The following is a 21447-nucleotide window of genomic DNA, read 5'->3' on the forward strand; positions in this document are numbered from 1 at the left end:
AGTGGGAGGGCAGAGCTATCTGCCACTCAATTGGTCAGTTAGTTGAGTATTTTTATTTATTTACTTGATTTAGAGGGGGCAACTGCTCCCCCTGACTACACCCATGACTGCTGGTAGTTTTTGTTAGGAGGTGCTTTGCAAAAAGTTTACCTCCTAAGACCACATGGGAGCAAATGTGGGCACATTGCTATCAAGTTCCTCCTCCTGGGACTCCAAAATACAAACACCTGACCTCAGTCCCACGCCTGGGGGTACCAAGGCAGAGCACCACACACACACACACACACACACACACACACACACAAAGAAAGGGGAGTGGATGCTGTCAACAAAAGCTAGTAATAGGCTGCCACCATTGGCTCTCTGCCTACCCAGCCTGAGGCAGGATAGCTCAGGCTGCACCCTGGATGTCCCCAAGATCCCAAAATGTAAGAGCTAAAGTAGCATTCCCTGCATCTGGGTCCTCAGACAAAAGAAGCCAAATCATACAGCAGGAGATGTGACCTAAGAGGTATAATAATAATAATAATAATAATAATAATAATAATAATAATGTATTTGTACCCCACCCATCTGACCAGGTTGCCCCAGCCACTCTGGGTGAATTCCAACATATATAAAAACATACTAAAAGATTACACATTAAAAAGCTTCCCTATACAGGGCTGCCTTCAGATGTCTTCTTAAGGTCTAAGACACTGGTTTTAGAACCAAGGCTTAATCCAAATAAACACGCCAAAATGAATAGGTAGATCCCCCCCCCCCAGGGTCTGGCCAATTCTCTGTTTACACTTGCATGCTTCTGCCAGGCACAAGTCTGTGCACCTCATAAGAATGTACCTGTGTCTTTAAAAAGCAACAGGAGACTGGCTGCATGCAAATACCATTACAGGTAACCTTGGGAAGAGAGAGAGAGAGAGATGTGGGTCCGCAGTTGTTAGAGCTGGTTGTCATGGAGAGAGTCAGCATGTCTCAGGCATACTGAAAAGAAACTTGAATCCTTGCAAGCCATCATGGGAAGGAGGGAGGGAGGCCAGAGTTTGCTCTGCAGGGACTGGGAGATTGGCATGGTGACAATTTCTTACATTTTCCTACAAAAGGCCTCCATCAAATTGCACATCTGAAAGATATATATGTACATGATCTTGAAAAATGTTTGTTGTACTCTACGAAGAAAGCCTGCGCATAAAAAAGTATTTTAAATAAGAAACCCTTGAAAATTTCACCAAATGAACTTTCCTGCGTGATGCTGACATTTGACAGCATTTGCAAAAGTGATCTGTAGCTCCACAAATCAGCGTTCACTAGAAAAATATTACTGACTTTCATCTCGGTGAGTCATAGACCTTTATTATTATTGTAGGCATGTGTTTAAATAAATTAGTTACCAACTTTTCTTCTTCTTCTTCTTCTTCTTCTTCTTCTTCTTCTTGCACAGGGGCTCCTGTTTCTTTCTTTCACGGCTGCAAAACAGGAATAAATTCAACAGCTGAAGCCAACACTCACCCAATTTCCTGTTGTTATCTCTCCTCTCCCTTCTTCCCCATTGCTTTCTCAAATCAAGTTTTCCCTACACTTTGTTTTTGCATCCATCCAGGTCTCCGGAAGACGCTTTGCACCCTCTCTCTCTTTTTTTAAACCTCCTGAGCTGATTTTGGTGTGGTGGTGTATTGCAAGTGCTGTTAACGACATGAAACGATGACAAGGTTTCCGCTTTACTGGATCTTCTCCACGTGACGCTCTTCCTTGCTCCTATTTCCCCTAGAAATGGACTCCCACCAGCTCAGCAGCAACCACTGATGGCTCTGGAGGAATCCTCTGTACTGGAGGCACAGCTCAGCCCAGAAGAAGGCGGACGGCAGGGCTCTAAGGTGCCCAACAAGAAAAAGAAGAAATGGAAAGGAAAGGCAGAGGCAGAGGCACCCGGGGAACCTGAGAAGGAAGGCGAGGTGCCCTTGAGGAAAGAAGCCAAGATTGAAGACCTCACCAAAGCTGGCCACCAGGCCCTGCAGCTTGGTGCCGTTGGAGAGGCCTTATCATGCTTCAAGAAGGCCTTTGCCCTCTCCTTGGAAACCTCAAGTGCCCAGGCCCGGAAGGTGTGCGCTTTCAACCTGGGTGCAGCCTACGTGGAGGCCGGGAAGCCGGAGAAGGGCCTGGAGTTCCTCCTCAAATCCCACTCTGAGGAAGGGGAAGCCGGGGAGCATCTTGGGGACCTTTTCTTCAACGTTGGGGCAGCCCACGAAGGCCTGCGGGATTTCCCCAAGGCCTTGGAGTCTTTCCGCAAGGCCCAGGATCACTACCACTCGGTCCAGGCCGGCAGCGAGGCCAGCACCTACATGAAGATGGGCTACTGCTACCTGGGCATGGAAGACCCTTCGCGGGCCGCCCAGTGCTTCCAGGAAGCCGGCCGGGCCTACGTGGAAGTCGAGAGCCTAGAAGCCGCCGCAGTGGCCCTCAGCAAAGCCGGCAACTATATGCTTCAGAGCGGAGAGTATGGTGCCAGCGAGATCGTCAAGGTGTTGAACGAGTGCCGTTTGCTGTGTGAGCGTCTCTCGAACAAAACTCTGCTGGGTATGTCTTAAGGGACCCTGAAAGGAAGAGTTTGGGCCAGCCACATGATGCCTGTGTACCATAGGTAAAAACGTTCCCCTTTTAACCAGGCTTATGGCTGATTGACATCTAATGCCCTTTTAAAATTTGTTGGGGAGCGGGGGATTATTGGGTGGTGGTTGTTGTTGTTTTTATTATGTACAGTGGTACCTCGGGTTACATACGCTTCAGGTTACACACTCCGCTAACCCAGAAATAGTGCTTCAGGTTAAGAACTTTGCTTCAGGATAAGTACAGAAATCGGGCTCCGGCGGCATGGCAACAGCAGGAGGCCCCATTAGCTAAAGTGGTGCTTCAGGTTAAGAACAGTTTCAGTTTAAGAACGGACCTCCGGAATGAATTAAGTACTTAACCCGAGGTACCACTGTATTTTATGTTTTTATATTGTGATTTGCGCTTGTATTGTAACTGCACTGGGACCTGCTGCTAAAGGCTGGTATACAAATTTAATAATAATAATAATAGGGCTGTGTTTGCCTGGCCTCTTCCAGGTGGTGAGTCAAGGTTTTGAATCTGCAAGTGGTCAAGAGTGCCATATACTCTTGTGTGTGTGTAATCACTATGCATGCAGATTGCAAGCTCCAGAACGGCAGGAGCTGGCAGCAAATTATAGTACAGACCTTCTGGGTGGTCTGCCTTCCTCCACTCCCTTTCTACCAATTAACCTGTATCTCCAAGGTCAGCCTCTGTGACCTCACCAGGAACCTCCTCTAGGTCTCAGGTTTGGGCCCTGAAATATCAGGGGCTGAGATGCTCCTGACCTGGCAACCTTAATGTATTACCTAGGAATCAGGTGAGGTGGGAAGAGGCCCACCCATTTGTCTCTATGACAACATGTCTTTGGACATGTAAATCATGACACTTAACTGACCAGCGAGGGCCATGACCTTAACAAAGGAATTAGTTGGACCTGTTCACCAGGTTCCCTCTTACACATTCTGCCCTCACAGATACAGGATTACTTTCTGAAAGGGACCCATTGGCATCATTCAGACTGTTTCCCCTCTCTCTCCCTCCCTCTCTGCCGCTCTCCCCACCCCAGGAAAACTCTATAATGACATTGGGATCTGCTTCTCCCAGCTCAAGATCTTCTCCTTAGCAGCAGAAAGCTTTGAGAGAGCTCTTCCACTCTGCCAAACCGATGCTGATGGCCGGTGTGAAGAAGCAGTCGTCCTTCAGAACCTTGGGGCTGCACATAACACCCTTGGGAACTTCCGGAAGGCTCTGGGGTTTCACCGGAGGGCCGCCTCACTACACAGTAAGTTGCTGTAGAGGACACCAAACTGGCCCAGGTCACTTGTCCAAATGCCCAGATGGGGTCTGACAAGAAGCACACAAAGTGATATAGAAAACAAGAGACAAAAAGGGGTACAGTGGTGAAATCTGAGATAAAGTAAAACTTAATAATTTTTAAAGAGCCTTGTAATCAGTAAAGATTTATTGCACCATGAACGTTGGGCATCAAATGCATGGAATGCTATCCTCAGTGAGGAGATCTGTTTACTGAAAGCAACAAAACAGCACTACAAAACTACAAAAACAAGGAGCCTCTGAATTCTAGAAGGACATGAGCCAACTTTAACCTCTTGGGCAAGTAGGGAGTGAATAAAAGATAGCATAAGTAAAAAGAAGAAAAATATATCTGTTCACCAGCCTTTGCCAACCTGGTGCCCACCAGATGTTTCTGTCTACAACTCCTATCAGCCCTAGCCAGCATGGCCATTTTGGACTACAACTCCCTTTAGCCCAGTCAGCATGACCTTGCTGACTGCAGCTTATGGGAGTTGTAGTCCAAAACATATGGAGAGTACCAGGTTGGTGAGCGCTGTCCCCTCATATTTGCAGCATTATTCTTTTTCAAGTTGATCTCCTCACTACTGCTGTTGTTTTCCCAGTTGTCTGTTTTAGATCGTAAGCTCCTTTGAAGCAGGGACTCGTTGATTTTTGCCAACAAAGCTCTTTAAGGCCCCATGTACACTGGTGGGACTTAATATGATGGTGATGTCAGAAAACTGGGCAGTTCTTTTGAAAACAAAAATGGCTGTGCCTCAGAATTCAGTCCCTGTTCAACAATCCTTTTACTAGCTGCCTAACTACACATTGGGACGCGGGTGGCGCTGTGGGTTAAACCACAGAGCCTAGGACTTGTCGATCAGAAAGTCGGCAGTTCAAATCCCTGCGACGGGGTGCTCGAGCTCCTGTTGCTTGGTCCCAGCTCCTGCCAACCTAGCAATTCGAAAGCACGTCAAAGTGCAAGTAGATAAATAGGTACTGCTCCGGCGGGAAGGTAAATGGCGTTTCCGTGCGCTGCTCTGGTTCACCAGAAGCAGCTTAGTCATGCTGGCCACATGACCAGCTGTACGCCAGCTCCCTCAGCCAATAAAGCGAGATGAGTGCCGCAACCCCAGAGTCGGTCACGACTGGACCTAATGGTCAGGGGTCCCTTTACCCTTTTTAATTACACATCTTGGATTGAACATTATCACCTCCTGTGTATTTTACAACAGAGTGACAGGCAAAAACCCACCAGGTGAAGCTTTTTCCTGGCCCAGATGTCAAGTGAAAGGGAACACTTTGCTCCCCCTCCCCAATCTCTCTGTGTGAGGCACAAGAGTGGGGCCTGTGAAAACAAAAAAATTGTTCAGCAATAGGTGGAACGCTTCATGGAACTCACAATTTGTGGATATTTTTGTGCAGGTGCCCTGGGAAACAGGAGAGCTCAGGGACAGTGTTTTGGCAACTTGGCCTATGCGCTGAGCCAATTGGTTGACCACGAAGCTGCTGGGGAACATTACCTTCATGCGCTCCAAGCCTTCAAGGACTCAGGTGAGAAATGAGGTGTGGAGACGGGAAAGATGGGAGAGAGATCCAGGGAAAGTGTTTTCCCACCCTGCATCACCAAGGCCAAAGGGGGTTGTAACTGTTTTGTAAAAAGCAGTGAAGGCAGGTCCAAACTCATGTATTATTATTAGATTTATCACCACCCTTCAGCAGCAAATCCCAGGGCAGGTTACAACAATTTACAATTCAGAATGAAAAACAATTAAAACATAATATATTCAGAAAAATAGGGAGCATCCTGAAGACACACATCTCAGGTGTCAAAGGCCAGCCTAAAGAGGCCGGATAGTGAAGAGGTGAGACGCAACTCTGTGGAGAGTTCCACAATTTAGAGGCCGCGGCAGAGAAGGCCTCTTCCAGCGGCCACCCCCTAAACCTATCAGGGTGATGGAACTACTAAGAGGACCCTCTCTGTTGCTCTTAATACCTGGGAGGGTCTGTAGGGAAGGAGGCGGTCCTTCGGATATTTGGTGCCTAAGTCATTTAGGGCTTTGGTTAGTAATGCGAGCACCCTGAATTGGGCCCAGCAAAGAACTGGCAGCCTATAACAAGTGCCTCTATCCATGGGGCACTTCCTTTCACTTTTGTGTTTCTGTTTACCTTACCAAAGGCCAACCTAAAGGGCCAAAGCCCCTAGGCTGCATTCTTCCTGGAAGTAGCTGGGGGAGCTGTTGACAGGGAATCTGGCTTCTGAAAGTTTCCTAAACTTAAGATACATGTCGTGACTGGCAGCAGAACTCTGGTTAGGAACACAATACGTAAGAGGAGTAACAATATATATATCACTTTTGCCCTCCCACTGTGGCATTTGATAACCATGTGTTCACTTACTCTCATTCAAGAGTAAGGCTACAAGGGATAGAAGGATCCACCAATTTCATTTCTCTGTTTCTCATTTGTCAAGTCTTAAATTCAGTCCTTACATTGTTCAGCAATTTGCAATGGGTTTTTTTAATATATAAAAAAATCCTCATGAAAATTCATCAACATTTTGGTGCAAATTTCTCTTAATAAACACCTGTGTGCAGTTTTGACATGTGCACATTTTTGTGAGCAATCTTGCATTTGTGCATGGTATTTTCACAAATAGGGACTCGGGTGGCGCTGTGGGTAAAACCTCAGCGCCTAGGACTTGCCGATCACATGGTCGGCGGTGGGGTGCGCTCCCATTGCTCAGTCCCAGCGCCTGCCAACCTAGCAGTTCAAAAACACCCCCGGGTGCAAGTAGATAAATAGGGACCGCTTACTAGCGGGAAGGTAAACGGCGTTTCCGTGTGGTGCGCTGGCTCGCCAGAGCAGCTTCGTCACACTGGCCACGTGACCCGGAAGTGTCTGCGGACAGCACTGGCTCCCGGCCTCTAGAGTGAGATGAGCGCACAACCCTAGAGTCTGTCAAGACTGGCCCATACGGGCAGGGGTACCTTATTTTCACAAATATCCCAATTTTTATGCTTTCCCTTAAAACGTGGATTCTTTTGGAACCAATTGTTTAGCAGGAGAGCTGCATCACAAAATTCAGATAAGGAAGAATTTCAAAGGCTAGCTGTGTTTCGGTTTGCATGCTGTTTTGGAAAATGATAATTTGCTTTAAATGTGAACTGACTCTCATTTCTCCCCCAACCCTACAGACAACAGAACATGTGGCTGTGTGGCCATTGTCCCAGCCAACCCATTAGCAGCTGGCCTCCAGAACTTAGAGATGTAACTGCTGTGACTAGCTGTCCATTTGTTACTGAGCCAGGTTCATAGTCCTTGCATTCATTTACAAAGCCCTAAACCTCTTAGGTCCAGGGTACCTCAGGGACCGCTTTAACCCTTCTATCCCAGCTCATTCATTGAAGTAATCTGCAGGAGTGCCGTTTGTAATTCCCTGAGTTGGCAAGTCTCATTTGATGGCAACAGGAACCTGAGCCTTTTGTGTCATCGGTCCAGCTCTGTGGAATACTCTTCTGATAGACATTCAGCCAGGGATCAACCATGGCAAAACAACAGGAAATGAGAACAGAAGATATGGAACTGGGTGCAAACAGATGAATACATAATATGTAAAGAACTATAGGACCACAGAAGAGAGACTTTTGTGGACAAAGATGGAAAAACTTATTATTGTTAAATATGGAGGAATGGTTGTTGAAGTTATTGGAGACAAAGCTGGTATGTTTGGTTACTTTTAAACATCTGCTGAAAACTTTTCTATGCCACTGGATCTGTGCAGACAATTAAGAGTTCATTCTTCCACAGTAGTCTATTTCTGCTTTGATATTTTTTAGAAAGAGCAGTATCAAAATATTTTTTATAAGTAAAACAAAATAAATAATAGGGGGCTCATTTGTCTGTTCTTCAGACTGAACCCTGCTCTGCTTCTCTCCAACCCCTTCTCCTCCTTTTCTGCACAGGTGACCTTCCAGGCCAATGGCAAGCTTACGAAGGGCTTGGGGCATCGCACGCTCACCTGAGAGACCCTGGCAAAGCCATTTTGTATTACAAAGAGGCACTTACCTTGCTCTCTAAATGCCAGGTAAGGCTTGTTGCAGTAGCTGGTTCTGCATTTAAATTTCAGCCTGTATTTTGATTATACAAAATGAACCTGTTGCTGACATGCTGTGGACTTGATCAATGTGGATTCAGAATTTAGGAATTTGGACTAAGTGATGGCATTTCCAGACTGTTGCTCTTTTTTGGGTGGGATTCAGTCACATACTGGCAAATTCAGGTTGCGCAATTATGGTTGGCTATTTTTCAAATTTAATTACATAATTGATTTATATCCCCTGCTTGCTCCTGAAGGAGTGCAGGGCGGTGGACAGAGCAATAATTAAAAATAAAAAAGGTAAAGGACCCCTGACAGTTAAGTCCAGTCACAAACGACTCTGGGGTTGCAGCACTCATCTCGCTTTACAGGCCAAGGGAGCTGACGTTTGTCCACTCTGCAGACAGTTTTTTCAGGTCATGTGGCCAGCATGACTAAGACGCTTATGGCGCAATGGAACATCAAAATTAGAGCAGCACATGGAAATGCCGTTTCCCTTCCCGCTGGAGCAGTACCTATTTATCTACTTGCACTTTTTGGGGTGCTTCCGAACTGCTTGGTTGGCAGGAGCTGGGACCGAGCAACGGGAGTTCACCCCATCGTGGGGATTTGAACCGCCGACCTTCTGATTGGCAAGCCTGGGAGGCTCAGTTGTTTAGACCACAGCACCACCTGCAGCATCACAAAATAAAATCTAAGAACAGTTTTAAAACATTCTAAAAACAGTTTAAAACATTTTCTCACTCCATGGCCTCAGGGGGCCAGGAACGGTGTCTTTCAGCTGTCAAATGCCTAGGTGAACAGGAATATTTCTAAATTTCTCCTGAAATTTAACAGTGAGGAAGACAAGATGCACCTCACTAGGGAAGGCATTCCACAAATGAGGAACCACCATGGAAAGGGCTCAGTCACAGGTCAGTGCCAGCCAAGCAGTCCTCAGTGACGGTGCCTCCACCAAGACCATGTGGGACACGGAATGTCATGCACAACAAAATAACTTCCCCAGAAGATCAGACTTTTAGTGATGAGGAAAGTGTTGGGGAAATTGGCTGGAAAGTGTGTGACAGCACTTGCGTTGATGCAATTTCTCGTAACCTCTACACAAAGAAAATCAGGAGAAATGATACACAGATCATCTGGAAGTGTCCTATGACTGTTGCAAATTTGCCTGAGGTGAACAATGGTTGTTGCCTGTTATTGCCCTCGTTTCAAAGATCAGTAGACGTGAGACCCAGATCCTTGAGGTGGTATTTGCTTCTAATAACAAGCAGTTGTAAACTTGTAAGCTTTCACCCCTTTTAGAGAAAACCGTGCCTTTTCATCTTAGAAACCTGAAAAGAACCACTGTTGAACCTACACCAAGGCTCCATAGCTCTAATACACTGGCTAGTTAGTTGATTAACTAAAGAAAATTGTGAATCCGCACTAACTTCACTGAACCTATTACATATATCTTTTCTTTAATGCCAGGATGTCTCAGGAACAGCCCAGGAGCGAATTGTGAACAAACTTACAGATGCCCTCCAGAACAAACTGTCTATGAACAGCAATTTCTTCCATGGTGGGGGGATTCTTCCGTCTGCTTCCATGGTGAGTTCCCTGCCTGCCACCTTGTGCCATTTTGTTGGCATTAAACATGTGAGCCCCTGCCCTACCCACCATTGGACAAGCATTTGCAAAGTCACGGAATATTCAAAAACATTATTAATTACTGGTGAGGAAAGGTTGTTGTTGTTGTTGTTGTTGTTGTTATTTTATACCCCATCCCTCTGGCTGGGTTTCCCCAGCCACTCTGGGCGGCTTACAGCATGTCCAGAAACATAATATAAACATCAAGCATGATGGGCAAACCATGTCGGTTCTCTGAGGCAAGTTAAATTTTTTTGGGGGGGGGGGAATCACATGGGACCCAGATACAGGCCAAAGTCTCCCACATGTTTATAGCAGTCTACATCTGTTTTAACAGCTGTGCTAGAATCTTCTAACATGTTACACAGAGGGAGAACAGCCAGGTAAGAAGAAAATAACAGCGCAAAACTATACTTCGGCTGTTTCACTTCCTCCTAGTGAGAAAAATAATTGAAACTTGTAGAAGTATTTTTTTTAAGCCAGGGGGTTGGGCTAAATCAGCTTCCTCCCAACCTGGTGCCCTCCAAAGATGTTGGACTCTGACTACCATCTGGGTTAACCAGCATGGGATGATGTCTAAAACATCTGGAGGGTATGAAGTTAGGGAAGCCTGGGCTAGACTATCCATTAGGACTCTAGCTATGACCGTTTCTCTCTCTGCTCAGAAACAGCTTCCTACATCACAGACCTCAAGCCAGGTTCGATTTGCTATGTTGCCGCATCGTAAGAATGAGAGCCTCCCTCCCATGCTGTGCCGCGCCAGCGAATCGTAAGTAAGGGAAATGTGCATGTTATGGTGCCTCTGTCCAAGTTCTCGTCTCCTTACTGTTTCTCTCTCTCCCTAGACTGATTTCCAGAGATGAGAGAGAATATAAATCACTGAAATAATAAGTGGACTGAATAACTTGGCAAAATTTACAAGATAATAGGACCAGATTTATGATTTATAAATGTATGGAGAACAGCCCATGAGGTAGCAGTACTGAAGAGGGGAAAGAAACAGACACTTTCTATGCCACTAGGTGGCCATTTTTTACACATATTAACATGTCCAGAATGGAGAACGCCATGGGTTTATTCACACATCCATTTGCCCCACCAGTACTGCCCTGGGAACGCCATGGTTTAGCACTGAATTGAGTTTTCCGCAGACTGCCATTGGTTCCAATTTAGCGCCAAAGAGCAGGTTGTCCGAGGGGAAGTGATGGGGCAAAGTCTGTCTGAGTTGAGGGGGGAGTGGCACTGCTTTGCAGTGGTTCCAGTACTCCTTGGAGAGAGATTTCCAGAGGGACTTCCGGGTTGGTGCCTCCGGACAATGGCGGAATTCCTCTGATCGGGAGGAATTCGCTTCGTGGAAATTAGGGTCTGACCACCTCCGCGAAGGCGGGGACCCATAAAAATCACAGGCGGGAGAAGCCTGTGAACGTGGGATTCGGCTGGCACCTTTTGCACCTCCCCTACTCGCGGGGAAACCCGGTTTTGGGGATCCGGAGCGACGTGGGGTGAGTGGCGCGCTGCTTTGAATCGACTGCTTTTTTCACGGAGTGAAGCCACATTGCTGTTGCCGGAGAGCGCTGACTTTTTCCTGTGGACAATTTGATTTTAAAACAACTACCCGTGAGTAGAACGGAAAATTGGATTTTTAAACGTCTAAATTTGGCACCGAAACGGGGAGGTTTCAAACAGGAAGTCCGCCTCCCCCTTTTGTAAATAGGCTGAAGCAAAGAGGCTGCAAGCTAAAGTCTTGGAAAGCCTTTCGTAAAGGATTAAACCTCCATCGGTTAAAATTATTAAACCCCCCTTGGAAGCAGGAGAAGAGGGGGGAAATTTTGGATCGTGTAAGCCTGCAGGAGAGAGTGAAGAAAGTCAAATTGCCACCGCTCTGAACCTGGAAACGGGCTGCCAGTAAGACACGTTTTGGGAATGCTTATTGACTGTGAATAGAACGTTCGTTGACAGCTAGTTAAATAAGAGAAATATATTGTTTCCATTGTCACCTTCTGCGCTTAAAAAGGAGTAAAAGTAACTGAAAACTGAAACTAACTTTATTGTTTGAATTGTGCTTAAAAGGATTGATACAAATAGAAATTGTTTCCCCCTAGAGGAAGCCTTTGAAATTGTTACATGAGCTGAGCTGGGGGAATTCTCCAGCTGCAAGATAAAATACTGTGAGAATCTGGGATTGACCTTGGAGTGCTAAGAATGTTGACAGAAGAAGTCTTAGTGGTTGCATTATGTAAGATAAATAACTCACTGGAACAGCTCCATAAGAAGACGGATGTTATGACTATAAAAATTGAGAATTTGGGACAAAAAGTGACTAACTTGGGACAAAAAGGGAACATTATTACAGAAACTACTCAGGAATTGATACAGGGATCTACTTTGACAGGGCGAATTGTGGAGAAGGCTGGGGAGAAAGTCGTAGTTGATGAACCTAGAGTGGCACAGGTGGAGAGAGAGAGAGCCCCAGCCTTGCAGATGCAATTTGATGATTATAAGTTGATGCTATTTATGAGTGAATTTAGAGAAAGTCAGATTTCGAGAATTGGAGCCCTGCTTGGACTGGAGAAGGAAAGTTGGATAGATCCCTTGATGCAGGGATTTATTGACCTTTGGGACCTGGACTTGGGTCAGGAGGAGACTGGAGTTGTGGGGACCTCCAGATTTGGAGGAACTTTGAAATATGTATTGAAATATATTTTGAATTTTAGTTTTAATTATGGAGAGCTGGCTGACCTGTCGAGAAGGAATAAAAACATTGCTAGGTGGGAATTTCCCCGAGATCTACTCTTCAGCTTCAAAGGAAGGAAAATAAGAACAAGATCAGAAGAAGACAAAGTAAAGTGTATGTATAAATATGAAGAAGACTCGCAGAAGTTAAGAGCCTCGGACAGAAGATCACCAGGTTGATGGACTATATGGAATTGACGGAAAAGACTGGCAGAATCTGAGACCAGGGAGAAGAGACGGTGGAAGAACATTGGAAAAAGTTTAAAGTTTATATATATAAATAATGTAATATTAATGAGTGTTAGAAAAATGATGGAATGGAATTATATGGCTTTAGTAGAAATGTTATAATGAATTAAGTATAAGTAAGTACTATAGTGTTAATGGAAAATAAGGTTAAAATATGTTAAGATGTGTTAAGATAAATTATAGAACAAAAATTGAGAAAGATGGAAAGGATTTGCTGAAATAGCTAACTGAACTAGAATACAAAAAAGGGAGGTGTGAGGAGGTCGATGAAACAAGTAAATGAAAGACAAAGATATGGAAATATTGGATGTGTTTTTAATTGTTTTTGTTTTTGCTTTTGTTTTGCCGTATTTTTTTTTGTTTTTTTATGTATTGTAATGTATTGTTTTGTTTTGTTTAACTTTTCTCTTTTTTTCTTCTTTCTGTAATCTTTAAACTTTTAATAAATATTATTTTTTTAAAAAAAAGAGAGAGAGAGATTTCCAGAGGATGCTGCTTGGGGACTGTTCTTTGGCCCCATGGAGCCTTTGGTGTGGTGTTCCTCAAGGTTCGATTTTATTCCCTATGTTCTTGTTTCCATTATGTATTTTGTGTTTTCCTCTGGTGTTTTTATGTTGTAAACCACCCTGAGATCTGCGGGTGAAGGGCTGTATACAAATTTAATAAATTAAAATAAATTAATTAAAAAGTGATTGTCCCATGCCTAGAAAGCACAGGACAAGTGGGAGTGTGGTCGAGTCTCATGCCATTTGCTTCAGTACTTCCTGATAGCTTTCCCTTTGTTAAAACTACGTTCCTTTAGGTGACATAGACTAGGGTGATATGATGTTCAAGCTCCCTGTTGAAGGGAAAACAATAATAGGCAGTAAATGAGCATGACTGAAGATCTTACAATAGAGTATGGACAAGAATACTTTCCTGGTTTCTGGCAAGAGAAGGGAGGACGTTTAACATTTTCTCGTTGCATGGTGTTTATCTTTTTCATTTAATGTATATTATCTCAAAGTCAATTAAAAATACATTCCAAATATTATTATTAGAAATAACACATGAACACTGTTTGGTCACAGCTGATCTTTAGGAAATCCTGAGCTTACAACCCCCAGATTAAAAGAACATGGCCACACACAGGCACCATCAAAGGCTCAAAATAAACATTTGTATTGTCTGAATATCACACCTCTGTTTCATGACTCTTTGCAGCTCTGTCACACAACAATGGCACCAGGCGCAGCCCATAGAAGAGCAGTCTGCACTGGCCCCATGGAACCAGAGATCTTCTCAGTGGGGGGAAATGGTAGTCCCTCATAGCAGCCATCTGAAACCACAGCAGGCTGCCCATGGAGCATCAGGTAACCCCCTCTCTACTTCTGGTCCTGCAGTCTTCTCTGCATGGTGCCATTTTTCCCCTAGTACAGAGATGGAGGCTCAAGTCAGACATCAGGCCAAACCATGGTTATGAATAAGAAACCATGACTTGCTATGTGAGTCTTGCCAACCAAGGTTTGTGCCAACCGTGGTTTGGTGTGATGCAGATCCACACCACACAATCTAAAGCACATCAGATGCACATTTAAAGCACACAACCTCCCTCAAATAATCATGGGAAATGTACTTTGTTGAGGGTGCTGGGAACCGTAGCTCTGTGAAGGGCAAACTACAGTTCCCAGGGTTCTTTGGGGGACATCACGTGCTTTAAATGTGCATTGGATGTGCTTTAAATGTATAGTGTAGATCTGTCTGGGACTGACAAACTTATAGTTTTGGGTCGTTCTCAACCTGCAGAGGTAACTGCAGCTCGAGATGGTTATGCTGAGGAGCTCTTAACCATGGTTGGCCTGTGGTGAAGATGGAAGCTCAAACTGTGGTTAGCGCAAACCTTGACTTAGTGTGATGTGTGAAGACAAGAGCCAAATTTGGTGGTGAAATGGTGAACTTGCAGTTGAGGTGAAATAGGTAGATTGCAGGTCATCAACCTTTTGAGGACAGTGGAATTTTGAGCAAGTGCTGTCACAAAATGTCTGCAGTGGTGGTGTGGCAAAACACAAAATTACTGTCACATCTAAAAGAGCAGAAAGAGAGACAGCATCACAAAATAGTGTGGGTATGTCCCCCCCATCAGCCTCCCCATCAATGGGAAAAGGCACCCGCATTAGCTGTGCTACATGGGCTCACAGAGAGCAGCTCTTTGCACATACCCTCCATTCAGATCAAAGGGAGGTCCTGGCTTCCAATGAAATGAGGGTATGTTTAAAGGGAGCTTGTTCAACATGGGATAGTTGAGTCAATGCAAACAGGAACTGAGCAGGAAGAGAAAACAGTCCTTCATGCATTGTGTTTTGAGGGGGTATTTACTGAGACCTTTCATGGGCACCATAACATTGGTGATGCATCCACAGCTTTGCCTCTCAACCACTTTGCCTCTCAACACTTTATCTTCCTGTAGTGTTGGTTGCTGCAACACATGGAGACAGGATCTCCACTCCTGGAATTCCGAACGGACGTGCCATGTTTGTCAGCAGTAGCACTGAAGACACCAAGCAGCCCATGGGGACTTCTGCCTGTCGCAATCAGACACAGGCTAACAGGTCAGCTCAGAAGCAATAGCTGCTCCCCAAAAGGTGCTGGCACTGGGTATATCTGCACGTGCCCTTAATTTCGAAAAAGGAAGGTGTTCAAAACATCTTTTCCTTTAATAGTTTAGAACATTTATTTACCTTTTTTGCAATAAATAAATAGCAACAAATTCCCTTACTCTTCATCTGATCTGCCATCACCCTGCCTCTGCACCAAACCATGGCTGAGTGTTAAGTCATACTCAGAGTAGACCCATTGAGCTCAATGGACAAGTTAGTTGGACCCATCAATTTTCATTGAGTCTGCTCTGAGTAAGTGGAGTCAACCCAAGGCAAGAATGATTTGGGGAAGGAGAAGGCCTGTTTTTCCATGAGCATTTCCACCCACAGTCTCCCTTCCAAATGTTGTGCGTTTGCAAAATAAAAAAAAACAGAGGAGGAAACAGAAAATAGTTTAGACTTTAAGTTGTGAATCTGGAAATCAGATCTCAGTGACATCCTTTATTCTTTTCTAGCAATCTCAATGCTTTTCTGCACCTGGATCCCTCCTGCCACAGCTGCTTACAGAACAGGAAGTCCCACAATTCACAACTAAGTAAGTACAGTGATGTCTACAGGGCTCTTGATCAGAAGGGGCAAAACCAAGGCTTTTTTCAGCCGGAACTCGCCGGAACTCAGTTCTGGCACCTCTCAGGTGGGTGCCATTGTCATTATAAGAGAACAAAGGGAGGTGTTCATGGTGAGATCTGGCACCTCTTTTGCTAGAAAAAATAGCCCTGAGCCAAACCGTAACCAAGAGGGGTAAATTTTGAAGGAAAGCCTTTCTTTCATCTGTCCTGAAGCTCAATCCAGATAAGACCGAGCTACTGATAGTGGGTGGTTCTGTAGACCGGATGGCTGGGAGATGGCTTGCTTGGGTCAGAAACTGAGGAGGCCTGTTGCAGAAAAATCTTGTCTTTCCAAAATGAATATTTCTAAGTAGGACAAGCAGCATGGCCTCTCATGGCTTTCCCCCAATTCAAAGGTTCTGAGACCTTCTGTCCCCAGGGCTCACTTGAGAGAGGGCTGGGAATTACTGTAGACCGCGAGTCACAAAATGGTGGTGGAGGTAGAGTTTGGCATAACCAGCTTGCAATTTACTAACATAGGCCATATCACACCATACCTTTAAAGCACTAGGATGCCACTTTAAACAGCCATGGCTTCCCCTCAGGGAACTCTGGGAATTGTAGCTCTGTGAGGGGGAATGTTGGCCTCTTAATAACTCTCAGCACCCTTAACAAAGTACAGCTCCCAGAATTCTTTGCAGGAAGCCACAGCTGTTGAAATTGGCATCATAGCGCTTTAAACATATGGTTTGGAAATTGCTGGAATATTTGCCACAGTACTTTGGTTATGGCAAGGCCATTCCACAGTCTATTTGAGAAACACTGCCCAAAACTCTGGTTTATTCTGCTGTTTTTATGTCACACCCAGCAGGCCCCCACGAGTGCGAGTCTGGTCAACTGAGAGCAAGGGTCTTAGAGAGGTAGGTCGGTTCACAGAATGTATAATAAGGATAATAATTTATTTATTTATATGCTGCCCATCTGGCCGGGTTGCCCCAGCAACGCTGGGCGGCTTCCAACAAATTATAAAACCACAGTAAAAAACTTCCCTGTACAGGGCTGCCTTCAGATGTCTTTTAAAAGTCAGATAGTTGTTTATTTCCTTGACATCTGATAGGAGGGCATTCCACAGGGTGGGCGCCACTACCAATAAGTCCCTCTGCTTGTTTCCTGTAATCTCACTTCTCACAATGAGGGAACCGCCAGAAGGCCCTCGGAGCTGGGCCTGAGTGTCTGGGCTGAACGATTGGGATGGAGATGCTTCTTCTCATGTACAGGGCTGAAGCCCAAGGCACTGTCCACCCAGTGACCCACCTTACCAGCCAAACACATTTTGGCACCTAAGGCGAACCACAAAATGGTGCCTCCCCCCTCCCTCCCTCCCCCAGCCATGGAAGAAGGGGTGAGTGAAGCTCTACATCAGGAACAAAGGAGGAAGAAAGATATCCACTGGAAGCAAGGGTGGGAGGAGACCAGCAGTGGCTCCTATTTGCCATGATGCCACTGTGGCATAGCGTGGGGGGGGGGTGCCAAGGAGACGGCAGATCCAGCCTCCAAGGAGTGCATTGCAGCAGTTGCTGCCACTGTGGCAGCAGCAGCGGGTGATGCATTCCTTGGAGGTCGGATCTGCTGCCTCTGTGGATCCTGTCCACAGAGGCGGCCACCTCACCTCAGTGGTGGACCTACATTTTCTGAGCCTCTTCACAATCAGCAACGACGTCTGCATAATCGCTCTTGTCTATTTCAATGGGGTTGTTTACAACCACCTTTACAATATTTGGGTTACTGACTCTGAAACTTTGGGATTGGTGAAATACATACCAATTTATTTATTTATGAATCAATTTGAGTCATGTGGCAAAAATTGGCTCTACCAAACCCATTTTTTTAAAAAAGCAGCATGGATTGAAGTTGCACTGACTGGCAGCAGTGGCTGTCCAGGGTTTCAGGCAAGAGCCTCTCCTATCCTAGTTTTCCTGGAGATGACAAGGATTGAACCTGGGACCTTCTGTATGCAAGGCAGAGACTCTACCACTGAGCTGTGGCCCTTTCCTTCCCTCGAGGACCCCTGCTGTGGTGGTCCACAGAGAAGTTTTGGAACTCGCTTCTTCTCTTTTCTTTCCAGGGCTGTACCAACTCCTGCCAGACCCTTTGCCAGCCAAAGTTTGGAGCCTCGCCGCCAGCAAGGATGGGGGAACAGGTTCAAGTCCATAATATGTGCTCTGATGTGACAGGTGTGTCTTGCTGCTGAATTGACTGTCCGATGGGAGCTTTAGAAGGGTCTTGATGCTCTTCAGGTCCAAACCACCATTCGTAAACTGTGGCACACCGCTTTTCTGAGGAACACAAGTGCTCTTCCGGGCCCGGCCAAAGTGGGACCACCTAGTCCAGCATCCTGTTCTCAGCACTGGCTGGCCGAGTGCTTCTGGGAAGTTCACGCACAAGGCATGAAGGCCACCCCAGGATTAATTGGGTCCCTCAACATCATTGGTGCTCTGATAACACCAGTTTAGTCGCATTGGAAGCTGCCTTCTTAGACCACAGATCCAACTGGCTCACGCATCACTACTAGATATGTGCACAAAATTTCTTATAAAGTATTGTGTGTTTAATGAGATGATCAAAATTACATATCAACACATCACAAACCCTCCAGAACTTGCATTACTGAATCTGTAATGCAACTGTGCTTCATGGATAAACCACTAATTGGATTTCTTTAAGGGGCCGCATCTATGGCTCTAGATAGACACATTATGGAAGGACTTGGAAGGGACAAGTGTGAGTGCTTGCTACAAGAGAGGATGGCATATTGCCCTTACAGAAAAAACTGACTTACCAGTTTAGACCAGCAAGGGGAGCAAAGCACAAAGTGTGATTGCTATTGTGTGCCTTCATAGAAGCAAGTGCACATTGGGTGAGATTCTGCGAGCGTTTGTGGAATTATGATGCCCTGGACCATATCATTTTCAAATCTTTTTTTTGTAATAATACATCCTGCTACACTAGTGTCACTTCACACAAGTAATCTCCTTTCCATATACATGTATCTCATGTGCCCATAAGAAAATTGCATAAGCCCAAATTTGTTACCAAACACCTGGCTGGAATGCATGTTACGAAACACACATCAAAGATGTCTGAAACAATTGGGTTGCTGCTAATATTACCCAAGTATGGGCTATGGAGTAAATTAAATCTCTTACAGATGCCTCCATCTCTGTCTAAATGTGTGGCTTTGCAAAAGAGCAAAGAGCTCTGGTTGTTCTGTTTTGAAGAGTTGGAAAAACTGAAGTAAAGGAATAATGTTCAAACCAACCGGGGGGCTAGCACAATTTAAGGGCTTCAAATCCTCCACTAAGCTATGAAGCTCATTGGTCGTGATCTTTCAGGCCAGTCACTGCCTCTCAGCCTGGCCTACCTCACAGGGTGGTTGTGTAAATAGAGGTGGAGGGGAAAGAACCACGTACACCACCTTGAGCTCCCTGTAGAAAAGATGGGATATCATTGTGATAACATACACACAATAGCACGCAATCAGAGCTTTCCAAACCGCGTGTCATGACATGTTAGTGTGTCGGCTGCAGTGTGTAGGTGTGTCACGTGAATGCGCTTCTCTCAGGGCCGGAAAGGGATGAGTTTAACCTCTGGTTTGCTAGTAAAACTGAATTGCAGTACTGTGGCATGAAATGATGCATCCCTAAAAAGTGTGTTGCCAACATGAAAAGTTTGGAAAGCTCTGCACTAAACACACAAGGCACAACAAAGCAGGAAGTTCTCCTGCAGAAGCAGCTTTCAATCCAATGGGAACTCAAGCAACAGCACTGCCCTGTGGGGCAAAGCTGACACACCCAACAAGACAGCCCCAGCCTGCCTTTCCCGAAATTAGAGTTCACATTGGGGTGAAGAGGGCAAAACAAGATTAAGAACAGAAGCAGAAATATTTTGTTATTGGGGGGTGGGAAAGAAAGCATGAAGCGCACAGCGCAGGACACACCTGCAGACATTCTCCCTGCCCCATAAAGCTGGGTGACTGTTAAGGAGAAGGGGGATTGGTGCGGGGGGGGGGGGAGGTAGCAAAGAAGAGGAGGGAGGGATGTTAGGGTGGAAGGAGAGAAAAACACAGAAGACACTTTGTGATTTCAGGTTTTTTTTACATCCCTCCTTATAGAATTAGGAGACTCTCAAAAAAGAGGGAGGCTATTGATGCTGATGGGGATTTTTTGGGGGGAGGGGTGTTACAAAAAAAAGCAAAAACAGCAACACAGGAGAGGGCACACGCTTCCAGGCACACACACCTTCCAGCTATTTTGCTATTTTCTTGCATTTCTCAATCCCTCTCTGTAAAACAAAGGAGCTGTTAGGCAGGGAGTATTACTGAAGGTGGGGAATATTTTATATCCCCACCCTTGGGTTTCACTATAATCCTGTCTAATGTTGGTGTAATTAACTGAGTTCTTATTACTCGGTTTATCTTATTGCACAGGAGATCCTGCCCTATTGCTAAATAATTAATATTAATACTACATTGTGGAGCAGCAGTTGGAAGAAGCTTACCTGATGACCCAGTTGGATGGCTTTAGAAGAGGATTAGGCAAATTCCTGGAGGAGGCTGTTCTCCTTCAACTATTGCAAGCTGTATGCCTCTGAACACCGGTTGCTAGCAGTAACAAGTGGGAAGAGTTTTCTTGCATCCAGGTACTGCTTACAGGCATTTCAAGAGGTCTCTCCTTGGTCACTGTGAGAATAGGATGCTGGATGAGGTGGGCCAATGGCCTGTTCCAGCAGGGCTTTGCTTATGTACTAACAGATGTTTTTAGTAAATTATACTAGGTCAGATTTTGGATCCATGTTTTTATTTTTACTGTATGGCTGAAGAGCAGGGACCGAAAGGGAAGACTGTTGTTGGAAGACAAAGATTGTCATTCATTTCTATAAATCTTATAAGAACTGTGTTACATTCTGCAAACATTTATTTGTGCTTGGAAATTCAATTGCCCACCAACCAGCCATGGCCATTATTCCATGGACTCCATCTTGAACATGATACCATGTCACTCCATTGACCTCTAGTCACTTCTTGAACAACAGCCCATCGTCCCGGAGAACATAATACTTGCAGCTTAAAATGAAAGTATCATCTGTCATTGATGTCCATCTGTCATTGATACGTTCCATGGGGGGGATGTACTGGGACAACCAATCTCAGTGATCACTGGTAGGAGGAGTTACGCTAAGACCAGATCATGTCATTACCGAGGAGGCAGGTTTAGTCGTTATTTGAGGGCTATCCCTGCCTCCGGGTCTGATCTTGTCCGGACGGATACTGGAATCAGCAAGGGATACCCACATGACCTGAAGGTGCTGCTGTGCAATGCCAGGTCAATGATTCACAAGACCATTGCCATCCATGACTTGATCATGGATGGAGGACTTGACATGACATGTGTAACAGAGACTTAGTTGGATGAAGCAGATGGGCCTGTCCTTGCTGCTGCTTGTCCACCAGGTTTCTCTTACACACAGCAACCCAGGCCTTGTGGGCGGGGGGGGGGGGGGGCGTTTTGCAGTGATTTTTAGGAAGTCATTAGTTTGCACCAGCCGTCCTATTGGGAAGACCCAGTTCTCTGAGTGCATGTTCTGGAAGTTGAGCAATAGGGGCAGTACAGGA

The 21447-nt window shown here is 45.4% G+C and overlaps 1 protein-coding gene across 4 annotated transcripts; it reads left to right on the forward strand.

The window, feature by feature from the left end:
• The first annotated feature begins 392 nt into the window (after positions 1 to 392).
• TTC24 (tetratricopeptide repeat domain 24) lies at positions 393 to 20730 on the forward strand. 4 transcript variants are annotated; one of them, XM_083590140.1, is made up of 13 exons: positions 647 to 1333; positions 1439 to 2571; positions 3653 to 3868; positions 5308 to 5436; positions 7848 to 7969; positions 9452 to 9571; positions 10276 to 10379; positions 13796 to 13944; positions 15039 to 15180; positions 15684 to 15763; positions 16645 to 16696; positions 17902 to 18010; positions 20263 to 20730. In XM_083590140.1, exons 2-12 carry the CDS (start codon positions 1800 to 1802, stop codon positions 18005 to 18007), a joined length of 1992 nt encoding a protein of 663 aa, XP_083446266.1. In that variant the 5' UTR covers positions 647 to 1333; positions 1439 to 1799; the 3' UTR covers positions 18008 to 18010; positions 20263 to 20730. The 4 variants fall into 4 exon arrangements, with proteins under 4 accessions (XP_083446265.1, XP_083446266.1, XP_083446264.1 ...); XM_083590139.1 differs by lacking the exons at positions 647 to 1333; positions 20263 to 20730 and adding an exon at positions 393 to 511 and having other exon boundaries at positions 1766 to 2571; positions 17902 to 18981; XM_083590138.1 differs by lacking the exon at positions 20263 to 20730 and having other exon boundaries at positions 1766 to 2571; positions 17902 to 18981.
• The last annotated feature ends 717 nt before the right edge of the window (positions 20731 to 21447 follow it).

Source organism: Podarcis filfolensis (assembly GCF_964270895.1).
Source record: "Podarcis filfolensis genome assembly, chromosome: 16".
Taxonomy (NCBI): Eukaryota; Metazoa; Chordata; class Lepidosauria; order Squamata; family Lacertidae; genus Podarcis; species Podarcis filfolensis.